Source organism: Haliotis cracherodii, unplaced genomic scaffold, assembly GCF_022045235.1.
Source record: "Haliotis cracherodii isolate W230 unplaced genomic scaffold, xgHalCrac1.p SCAF_4, whole genome shotgun sequence".
Classification (NCBI taxonomy): Eukaryota; Metazoa; Mollusca; class Gastropoda; order Lepetellida; family Haliotidae; genus Haliotis; species Haliotis cracherodii.
In genome coordinates, this window is record NW_027266297.1 from 5,313,170 (window position 1) to 5,325,864 (window position 12,695).

General features: G+C 45.1%; 1 protein-coding gene across 1 annotated transcript; it reads right to left on the bottom strand.

Moving 5' to 3' along the window:
* Nucleotides 1–3,682: 3,682 nt before the first annotated feature.
* LOC139480162 (acireductone dioxygenase-like) lies at nt 3,683–12,695 on the bottom strand. Its single transcript, XM_071263195.1, has 5 exons — nt 12,628–12,695; nt 10,537–10,665; nt 9,187–9,306; nt 7,095–7,274; nt 3,683–3,930 (listed from the first exon to the last, which is right to left on the bottom strand). Exons 2-5 carry the CDS (start codon nt 10,660–10,662, stop codon nt 3,808–3,810), a joined length of 549 nt encoding a protein of 182 aa, XP_071119296.1. The 5' UTR covers nt 10,663–10,665; nt 12,628–12,695; the 3' UTR covers nt 3,683–3,807.

Here is a 12,695-nt window from a genome sequence, read left to right on the forward strand (position 1 = left end):
ACTTTGGATGCAAGTAACTATGAAGTATCTACATGCCCTGAATTAGTTTTCTAAATGTGAAGAATATAGGAATTTTTTGCATCAGTTTTGCAGCTATACCACGGCTGCCTGTAATACTCTGTGACCGGAAAGGTAGTGGTTGATAACATGACCAACATGGATACGATCTGGATACGATGTCACACAATTGGCCAAGTTACACATTGTGATCAGTATGGGGGCTGGGAATCTTATTGTTGCCCTCAATCTCGAAGCGAAGCGGGTAAAGATTGTCGGTACTCCAAAAATTTCTTTCACAGGTTGTTAATATTTGTTTCACCCGTACTTGGTTTTGCTTCGTGTATTGATAACATGCTAATTACAGTTAATCATTATATTCAACCATCTGCAAAGGCCTTCATGCAGTTTAAAGAGGATTCATACAAGATAACGATTGTTTTCTATTGTTTGTTTGTTGTTGCAATGAGCACTTTCCAGCTATATATAAATAATCGAGTCTGGACCAGACAATCCAGTGATTGATTTTATAGACAACAATTCACAGCGCCGGGGTACGATGACACGCAACCAACGAAGTCACCCAGCCTGATCTCCCGGTCAGTTATGTCGCTTCTCACAATCCGCAGTAGTTGGGATTGGGGGGATTTCTTATCTACGTTATTCACAAGCCCCTGCTACGGTCTGGAGATCCGTGCCCAGGATAAACAGGAACCTACATGTACATCACTTCTTTTTTTATACAAAATAATTTCAAAAATAAGTCTTGTGATGTTTGATAAAATAAAAAAAGGGCATACACATCGTATCCATACACCATTCTCACAGAAGAATCTATACAGGTTTGTATCAGGCCAAGTACATGAGGATTACATCAATAGTTCTAAACAAATGATACAGCATCCATTGTGGATAAAACCAGCTCGGAGTACTGCGATTAAAATGAATACATTTTTCATTATTGTAACGAGGGCGTAATTCTTGTTTGATATAGTTTAATTTAAGAGAAATGTCCTTCACCTTGCATTTATAAATGAAATATGTGGCAAATAATGTAATTACGTCAAAGACTGTCGGTGTAAACAGTATTTTTCCAACCATGTAATATAAACTCTGGATCATGTATGATAAGCTCATATACATGAAAACATTTATCTTTCAACCAATCCATCAGGGATTTCCAAAATATTTTTACTTTTTTTTCACATTCACAGAGCAAATATACAATCATAAAGTACGTGATCTACACAACCAGTCGTCGGACTTTCATTTTTGTGGAAGCCTCGGTGGCTGAGCGGGTTAGATCACTGACCTTGTGTGTGTCCCGGACGGTACTCAACCCCCCAAAAGTACAATAATCTGTACTTTACTACGAAAGTGTTATCCCAAATTTAACATTTGTTGACCACTTTCTGAATGGCATTGTGTGTTCATAAATAAATGTACAATAGTTTCGGTTTCTAACATACAAAAAGTACACAGATCGTTTGATCGCATTTTAATTTTACAAATAAATGAGTTGGTTTAAGGCCTGTGTGAATAACTCAGTATTGAAACCATCACAGCCTTGTGTCTCTAGTTGTTGAAAAGGCTTCAAATATATCTGTTCCCAGCCTAGAGTTTTATTCCATTTGTCTTGCGAATTTAATGTACTTTCTTTGGACATCAGTAGAAAATAATAAGCTTGGGAACCTTATTTAACACTTAAATATTTTGTTACATAATTATTGTCACCTAGTTGGCAGAAAATATTTCTTTTATTCCAACTGGTTTGACAAAGGTGTCAATCAAATCATGGATATTATTTTATTAACAAGGAGATTATCTCGTCTTTGACGATGTTAAAGAAAGGTTTGGTATTGAGACTTCCTTTTTGCAGTACTCTTGAGTTATACAAGGTTTGAAAAAATACTTGAAATCTTTATCTACTTCAAAGCAATAGTTACTGGGGACCAATTGTCAGCAACATTCCCCACGGGCGATCTCGCCTGCTCTCTTAATGGTTTGGGGCGGTCGGGTAGCCTAGTGGTTAAAGCGTTCGCTCGTCACGCCAAAGACCCGGGTTCGATTCCCGACATGGGTACAATGTGTGAAGCCCATTTCTGGTGTCCCCCGCCGTGATATTGCTGGAATATTGCTAAAAGCGGCGTAAAACCATATTCACTCACTCACTCTTAATGGTTTTGCGGAGTGAATGGTGTAGCTTTGGCTTCAACTCACATTTGGCCACATTCATATATATCACACAGATAACGTTACAAGGGGAACTACGCCCATATTTAGTCTTGACCAAGACATTGTGATTAGTGTGTGAAACTGATTCACTTAACTCTCCACTTGAACGAAACTCGTGGGACTGCCAATAAACCCGAATCCAGTCCCTCTTTATGTACAGGGACATTTATAAATGAGGGAGTACGGTTTTACACCGCTTTCATCAATATTCTAGCAATATCAAGGCGGGGGACACCAGAAATGAGCTTCACACATTGTGCGCATGTGGGGAATCGAACCCGCTTTTTACCACTAGGCTACCCCACCGCCCAAAAATCCATCGGTGACGCACATCGATGACGTCACCGGCAGGGGACACCGGTGGCCCAGTCGCCTGAGGCGCAGCAATTCGCTGTGCAGAGTTGCGTCCCTTAGGCACGCCATAAACCTATGATCGTCTGTTCGAATCCCGGTTCGACCCGACCATGTTTCTGGGTTTGCCAGCACCATGTCTGTGCTCGTGGGTTTTACCAAAGTGATAAAGGTCCAAGACCTGCATCATTTCGGACAGGCCCAGATATAACTGGAATACTGTTGAAAGCGGCTGGTATCATTGGTTCTAAATGTTAACAATAATGCATGCAATTCGGTACTCAAACACTGTATGACAGATATAACCAGGCACACTCTGTCGTAAATATCGCTCCACATTTTATTTTAGATATAGAGCGGGGTGTTTGCTTGTAAAAACTGACATAAAATTACGTTATTTTAACCCGATGCCTTTGCTTTTTTTTTGCATACACATAAATGTCACAAGGGCGTTTTTTCACAGAAGAGCGGAGCGCAGAATGTGTAATCACTATGATATCCGACAGGATCTCAAAACTACGGTGGCCCATAAGGGACATGGAGTCTGTTTTTCAATATTTTGATGTTTCACTTACTTTTATCGTAACCTTTTGCAAATAAACACGATTTGTCATACAAATATGTGATAAATCATGTATAAAAACAACCGAAAACATGGAAAATGTACTTTCAAGTAGCTATTGAGTCGCTGAAATGTGAAGCAAAAATGTCAAAAAACTCAAATGGAAATGTCAAAAACCAAAACTGCGTTGGAAATATTATCACCGCGGTGGGAATAGTTTTCTGTATTTTCATTTTAGTTTTTGACATTTTCGCTTTTGTTTTTGACATTTTCATTTTCGTTTTTGACATTTTCGTTTTTGTTTTTGACATTTTCATTTTAGTTTTTGACATTTTCGTTTCACTTTTCAGCGATTCAATGTCTTCTTTACACATGATTTATCACATATTTGTAAGACAAATCGTGTTAATTTGGAAAAGGTTACGATAGAAGTAAGTGAAAAATCAAAATATGGAAAAAAAGACTCCATGTCCCTTATGGGCCACCGTATAAAACGGCCATAATTTTGGTGATACTCTGCCGGTCTAAAACATAACCTGCTTAAATTTTTCCGGTATTATCATTTTATTCAAGAATTTCTAATGACGATCTCGTACAAGGAGTGCTGTTAAAAAAACAGGATAAAAGCACGAGACGTCGATGTTAGTGTTTACAATCTCTTGCTAAGCCATGGCTGCCATTGCTGTTCGGTAGCGATCACGTGCTGGTGGGTTTTCCGTCTTTTCCCGGAACTCCGCATCCCACGTGGGTGTCTCCGAGAACAGCCGAAGCATCTTGATGTATTCCTGAAGGATAAAGCACCAAAAAGACAAAGTTCCCCCAAACTGACACACCTACCAAACATGTCGCCAAGCACAAAGAGCTGTCAGATGCCCCTCCCCCCACACTGACACACCCATCCACTATTTCTTTCAGTACAAAACAGTGACACATGTCCATCCCCCTCACTGACACGCCCACCCCCTTGTCGTCCATCAAAAAGAACTGCCAGATGCCCCCCCCCCCCCCTCCTCACTGACACGCCCACCCACCTTGTCATCCAGCACAAAGAACTTCCAGATCCCTCTCCCCCTCACTGACACGCCCACCCCCTTGTCGTCTATCAAAAAGAACTGCCAGATGCCCCTCCCCCTAACTGACACGCCCACCCACCTTGTCGTCAAGCACAAAGAACTTCCAGATGACCCCCCCCCCTCACTGACACGCCCACCCACTATTTCTTTCAGTACAAAACAGTGACACATGTCCATCCCCCTCACTGACACGCCCACCCACCTTGTCGTCAAGCACAAAGAACTTCCAGATGACCCCCCCCCCCTCACTGACACGCCCACCCATCTTGTCGTGTAGCACACAGAGCTGTCAGATGCCCCTCCCCCCACACTGATACACCCACCTATATTTCGTTCAGCACAAAGCGGTACCAGATGCCCCTCCGCACACTCACACAACCACCCACCTTATCGTCCAGCACAAAGCAGATGCCCCTCCGCACACTCAAACAACCACCAACCTTATCGTCCAGCACAAAGCATATGCCCCTCCGCACACACTCACACACCCACCCACCTTATCGTCCAGCACAAAGCGGTGCCAGATGCCCCTCCGCACACTCACACAACCACCCACCTTATCGTCCGGCACAAAGCAGATGCCCCTCCGCACACTCACACAACCACCCACCTTATCGTCCAGCACAAAGCAGATGCCCCTCCGCACACTCACACAACCACCCACCTTATCGTCCAGCACAAAGCAGATGCCCCTTCACACACTCACACAACCACCCACCTTATCGTCCAGCACAAAGCGGTGCCAGATGCCCCTCCGCACACTCACACAACCACCCACCTTATCGTCCAGCACAAAGCAGATGCCCCTCCGCACACACTCACACACCCACCCACCTTATCGTCCAGCACAAAGCAGATGCCCCTCCGCACACTCACACAACCACCCACCTTATCGTCCAGCACAAAGCAGATGCCCCTTCACACACTCACACACCCACCCACCTTATCGTCCAGCACAAAGCAGATGCCCCTTCACACACTCACACAACCACCCACCTTATCGTCCAGCACAAAGCAGATGCCCCTCCACACACTCACACAACCACCCAACTTATCGTCCAGCACAAAGCAGATGCCCCTCCGCACACACACACAACCACAAACCTTATCGTCCAGCACAAAGCAGATGCCCCTCCGCACACTCACACAACCACCCAACTTATCGTCCAGCACAAAGCAGATGCCCCTCCGCACACACACACAACCACCCAACTTATCGTCCAGCACAAAGCAGATGCCCCTCCGCACACTCACACAACCACCAACCTTATCGTCCAGCACAAAGCGGTGCCAGATGCCCCTCCGCACACTCACACAACCACCCAACTTATCGTCCAGCACAAAGCAGATGCCCCTTCACACACTCACACAACCACCCACCTTATCGTCCAGCACAAAGCAGATGCCCCTTCACACACTCACACAACCACCCACCTTATCGTCCAGCACAAAGCAGATGCCCCTCCGCACACTCACACAACCACCAACCTTATCGTCCAGCACAAAGCGGTGCCAGATGCCCCTCCGCACACTCACACACCCACCCACCTTATCGTCCAGCACAAAGCAGATGCCCCTCCGCACACTCACACAACCACCCACCTTATCGTCCAGCACAAAGCAGATGCCCCTCCGCACACTCACACAACCACCCAACTTATCGTCCAGCACAAAGCAGATGCCCCTCCGCACACTCACACAACCACCCACCTTATCGTCCAGCACAAAGCAGATGCCCCTCCGCACACTCACACAACCACCAACCTTATCGTCCAGCACAAAGCAGATGCCCCTCCGCACACTCACACAACCACCCAACTTATCGTCCAGCACAAAGCAGATGCCCCTTCACACACTCACACAACCACCCACCTTATCGTCCAGCACAAAGCAGATGCCCCTCCGCACACTCACACACCCACCCACCTTATCGTCCAGCACAAAGCAGATGCCCCTCCGCACACTCACACAACCACCAACCTTATCGTCCGGCACAAAGCAGATGCCCCTCCGCACACTCACACAACCACCCAACTTATCGTCCAGCACAAAGCAGATGCCCCTTCACACACTCACACAACCTCCAACCTTATCGTCCGGCACAAAGCGGTGCCAGATGCCCCTCCGCACACTCACACAACCACCCAACTTATCGTCCAGCACAAAGCAGATGCCCCTTCACACACTCACACAACCACCCACCTTATCGTCCAGCACAAAGCAGATGCCCCTCCGCACACTCACACAACCACCAACCTTATCGTCCGGCACAAAGCGGTGCCAGATGCCCCTCCGCACACTCACACAACCACCCAACTTATCGTCCAGCACAAAGCAGATGCCCCTTCACACACTCACACAACCACCAACCTTATCGTCCAGCACAAAGCGGTGCCAGATGCCCCTCCGCACACTCACACAACCACCCAACTTATCATCCAGCACAAAGCAGATGCCCCTCCGCACACTCACACAACCACCAACCTTATCGTCCGGCACAAAGCGGTGCCAGATGCCCCTCCGCACACTCACACAACAACCCAACTTATCGTCCAGCACAAAGCAGATGCCCCTTCATACACTCACACAACCACCAACCTTATCGTCCAGCACAAAGCAGATGCCCCTTCACACACTCACACAACCACCCACCTTATCGTCCGGCACAAAGCAGATGCCCCTCCGCACACTCACACAACCACCAACCTTATCGTCCGGCACAAAGCGGTGCCAGATGCCCCTCCGCACACACTCACACAACCACCCACCTTATCGTCCAGCACAAAGCAGATGCCCCTCCGCACACTCACACAACCACCAACCTTATCGTCCGGCACAAAGCAGATGCCCCTCCGCACACTCACACAACCACGCACCTTATCATCCAGCACAAAGCGGTGCCAGATGCCGGGTGGAAGGTCCAGTAGATCTCCCTTCTGCACGTGGATGCGCACCCACCGGTCATCGATGGAGCGGACTTCAAAGAAGCCTGACCCAGCCACGATCAGGCGAATCTCGGGGTCCTCGTGTAAGTGCTCATCATAGAACACCTTCATCTGTTTGAGAGAGTGAGTAAGTGAGTCTGGTTAATCGCGGCTTCGAGCAGCCATTCTTTCATATCAGCTTGATGTGAGAAGAGAGCCCTAAGTGACACGGGTCTTAGACGTTTACGACTTTGGGGAAACCAACGAGAACGGATATCATGCTGAGAACCTGGAAGACCGGGATTCTCTTAGTGATGATAGTGTAATAATTTCCTGATCATCTTTGATACCTTTAACTGCAATGGCGTTTTCATTGGAACATCTTGGGGTAAATGGGATGTTCAGGGTTGCCCCCTGTAGGTGTGCCAGAGTTCTATGACCTGAGTATGGGTCTTGTTATGTCAGCACCGAACCTGTACTCGTGGGTTTCACCAAACTGGTAACCCTTCAGGCCTCCCTCCCACATAAAGCTGACACACCGTAATATAACTTAAATAATGTAGGCGGCGGCGGCGTTAAGCCAAACTCACTCACTCGAGATATTACAATTAGTGCAATACTGACTGTATGATTGGGATAATCATGAACAGAATTGACCAACATCATCAAATTCGAGGTATCAGGCAAAGTGTTTAGTTAGTGTTTAGACCGCAATATTGCCGCAGTAAGATAGCCCCTTTAAGTGAAACTGTTTGGGGCCAGTGCAGTTAATCTGGTGTGAAAACGTTTGGCACTCAGTTCCGGAATAAGGTGTTATTTAATTCGTGTGATTATATTTTTCATCACAAAATACATTTTTAAAAATAACAAGTACAAATTTATATTAGAAGTTGATATTTTCAAGAGGATGTGTGGCTGCTTCCAGGGTATTTATCACAATAACAAGATCATAATGCAATGCAACTGAATCGTGACACACATCTCGTTTCTCTCAAATAATTTCAGCTTCTACATCGAATATCAGACTTGCGTAATCACGGGTAATAGAACTGACACGATACTCAAGTTAGTCATCCAATCACAATCGTTTCATGATTGTGGGGGGCGGTCGGGTAGCCTAGTGGTTAAAGCGTTAGCTCGTCACGCCGAAGACCCGGGTTCGATTCCCGACATGGGTACAATGTGTGAAGCCCATTTCTGGTGTCCCCCGCCGTGATATTGCTGGAATATTGCTAAAAGCGGCGTAAAACCTCACTCACTCACTCATGATTGTGGCATGGGGCGATGTCACTTATACTCGACTCGCTTTGATGCAGACCGTCTCAAATACTAATAAAAACTAATAAATACTCGTGTAATTCCAAGACAAGACTAAAACCCGCTACATCGAAGCGTCGTTAAATGAAATTACCCGGAAGTTCTTGTTTACTTATTTTACCCATCGTCACGAATGCTCATCAAACAGTCAACATGTTTAACCATATTCACCTTTACATTGTTATCTCTAAATATAACACGAGTGCCACTGACATCTTCTTGTTATTCGGCATGGTGAAACAGTTGTGAGTGTCATTTTGGTACATTTTGGACACAACCTATACCCATAAACAAAATACGGAGAATATAATATCAAGGAGGGATCCTGTCACAAAAGTTTGTTTGTTTGTTTGTTGTTTAACATCGCACTCAGCAATATTCCAGCTGTATGACGACGGTATGTAAATAAACGAGTCGGGGCCAGACAACCCAGTGATTGATATAATGAGCATCCATCTACGCAATTGGGATGTGATTACATGCATCAACCAAGTCAGAGAGCCTGACAACCCAATCCAGTTTGTCGCCTCTTACGACAAGTATCGTCGCCTTTTACCATGTTTCCGACAAGCATGGGTTGTTGAAGGCATATTCTAACCCGGATCCTCACGTGTGACCGAAGTATGTACTTATCATGATACGCGCATTCTGATTGGTTTGTCGTGTGTTTGCACAGAACATTGGACAAGGGAACGATGTTACGGAAAGGTAACAGGTCTATACTCACCATCTTATCGTAATCCTTCAATACGTCACGATGCATCTCCATGTAGTCATGGAACTTGTACTTTCGCTCAGACGGCAATCGCTCTAGAGCCTCACTATCGTTGCACACGGAATCAGGTATCTGAAGGAGAATGCTTCTGGTTAATGTACGTTACACATCATGTATGACTCAAGGGGGAATGAGTGGCCCAGACGTCTAACGCACCGCAATTCGCTGTGCAGGGTTGCGTCCCTTTTACATCCCAGAAACCTGTGATCGCGGGTTCCAATCCCGTTTTGGTCCGGTTATGTTTCTAGGTTTGTTAGGACCCCTGCTCGTGAAAGACGTCTAAGACCTCCATTACTTCAGGCCTTCCTCCCACGTTATCCTGACACGCCATGACATAACTGGAATACTGTTCAAAGCGGCGTTTAACCCACTCACTCACTCTTATAATTCACCACATCTTTTTCTTTGTTAAGGAATCTAAGGTTCTCGCTTTACAGCACAGAAAAGTGTGATGCTTTGGAATAAAAGGTTGGTGTCTTCATTTAAAAAAAAACACACCAGAGGAATAGCTCTGTAGCTCACCTTCCTCAAAGGGTGACGAATATGACGAATATGACTTGTTCAATATTGACCTATTTTGTAAGAAATATATTTTTGAATAGCCCAGACATAATGCAAATGTAACAAGTATTCAAACCATATGGACCTTTCGGGGCAAATAAACATACCCTCTCTCTTGGTCTATTTAGCTATAGTGAGAGGTGGTTAAAGCGTTCGCTCGTCACGCCGAATACCAGGGCTCGATTCCCGACATGGGTACAATGTGTGAAGCCCATTTCTGGTGTCCCCCGCCGTGATATTGCCGGAATATTGCTAAAAGCGGCGTAAAACCATACTCACTCACTGTCTATAGTGACCCGGTAAGAATGTGTCCCTATGGAATGGATCGAGGTCTACCACATACGTTTGATTGTGTGTCGGCCTGGGCAGACATAATGGGACGTTGTTCATATCATCAATCACTGGTTTGCCCAATTATTTACAGGCCGCTGTTTTGTTGCTTAATTATTACTGGGGCAGTTGGGTAGTCCAGTGGTTAAAGCGTTCGCTCATGACGCCGAAGACCCGGGTTCGATTCCGCACGTGGGTACAATGTGTGAAGCCCATTTCTGGTGTGTCCTGCCGTGATATTGCTGGAATAGTGCTAACACAGGCGTAAAACCATACTCACTCACACTAATTATTGCTGGCTGCGGCGTAAAACAACAACCATACAAGTACAAAATTGTTCATTTAACTTGTGTTAGATATACTTGCATCAGTCATAGTGGCAGTACACTCGACAGCTGTGTCCAAACTGACCTTCTCATACTTGACACCTGTCTTCTTGTACAGCTCATCTATGCCCAGATATTGCGGGGGGTCTAGTTTGTGGGGGGCTCGGAGATTGTTTTCGCTGATGTCTCGGTACCACGCACAGGACGTCATTATCTGAAACACCACAATAGTCGGATATGTGACATAATAGTCGGGTATCATTTTGAGGATCTCAGGGGTACGGCGGAACGATATAGAATGCAAAGACATGAGGATCTCATGGGTACGGTGGAAGTATATAGAACATAAAGATCTAGGGATCTCAGGGGTACGGTGGAAGTATAAAGATCTAGGGATCTCAGGGGTACGGTGGAAGTATAAAGATCTAGGAATGTTATTGGTAGATAGAACATGGGTTCTTAGGGGCAGACAATACATTTAATGTTGTGGGCGTTTTAAGTATATAAAGCAAAGACCTTGGTATCTCAGGGGTACGGTGGAAGTAGATAGTAAAAAAAGGCCTAGGATTCTCAGGGGTATGATGGATGTATAGAAACCAAGGGATCTCAGGGGTACGGTGGAGGTATCTTTTTTTGTAGACTCAAATGAAGCGCTTTTGAGCAGTTCTTCGAACTGGATACCAGCGCTATATAAATCTGTAGTTATTATTATTATATTATTATCTCAGGGGTACGGTGGAGGTATAAAGAACATAAAGATCTGGAGACCTTAGGGATGCGGTGGATGTAGATAGAACTATTTGCCTTGGAATCTCAGGGGTACGGTGGAGGTATAAAGAACATAAAGGCCTAGGGATCTCAGGGGTATGATGGATGTATAGAAACCAAGGCATCGGAGTTTCGCCAAAGTTGCCCCGGAGCTATGGAATAGGCTGCCATTGGATATCAGGAACATTGACAGTCCTACTTTGTTTCGATCAAGACTCAAAACCTATCTTTTCACCAAATCTTTCTTGGAGTAGTGAGGCTTTGTGTTTTCCTAGCTGTGTAATGACTCTTTTTTTGTAGACTCAAATGAAGCGCTTTTGAGCAGTTCTTCGAACTGGATACCAGCGCTTTATAAATCTGTAGTTATTATTATTATATTATTATCTCAGGGGTACGGAGGAAGTATATAGAACATAAAGATCTGGAGACCTTAGGGATACGGTGGAAGTAGATAGAACGTGGGTTCTTTGGGGCAGACAATATATTTTCCTCGACGCATTCACTGTAAAGCACCAACAACGGAAATCTCGACAACAGTATGCTTTTAACACCCATCCTTTAAATTTAGTCAGAGCTAGGATGAGTTCCTTGTACACAAAACAGAAATCAGTGTGAAATCAGTGTCTACTCTGTGAGTATATTCTAACACCGCATGTAGCAATACAGCAATATAACGGCGGGTCTTTGAATGGCATTTAGAAGGGTTTGTATGTCTGCTTGTTGTTTAACGCCGCACTATTTCAGCCACATGACGGCGGTCTGTAAATAATCGAGTCTGGACCAGACATCATGAGCACCGATCCACGCAATTGGGGTACGATAGCATGCATCAACCAAGTCAGCGAGCCTGACCACCTGATCCCGTTCGTCGCCTCTTACGACAAGCATAGTCGCCTTTAAGGGCAAGCATGGGTTGCTGAAGACCTATTCTACCCGGATCTTCACGGGTAGCATTTAGAAGTGATACACATAACAAAGAGTGAGTGAGTGAGTGAGTTAAAAATTTAAGTCACTTTGGCAATATTTCAGCCATATCGTGACTAGCAATAGTTTAACATAATACATATTTTGAACCTCATATAAAAACTTGCCAACGCACATAACAAAGAGAATGTATGGATGTCAACTTCTTTATTATGAGAAACACAACGTTTCGGAGGAGATGCTCTTTCACTCCTGAATAAGGAGTAAGCATGTACTCCGAATGTTGACATACGTAAATTCTCTCTCTTTATCAAGGCAGGATTTACCAGAAATGGCCTTAGCGTGAAATCAAATCATTGTACAAATATTATGTTCCAATAAGACCATTTCTACTAATTATAGCATGATGGAATTGAAAGAAGGGTTTGGAAGTAGATATATGGCGTTTCTTTGTCGTGGATATAACGTTAAGATACCAACATACCTACCTTCTCCTCAGAAAGTCGATACGAACTCCGCAGCGTAGGCACAAGGTCACACTGATGGTGGTCG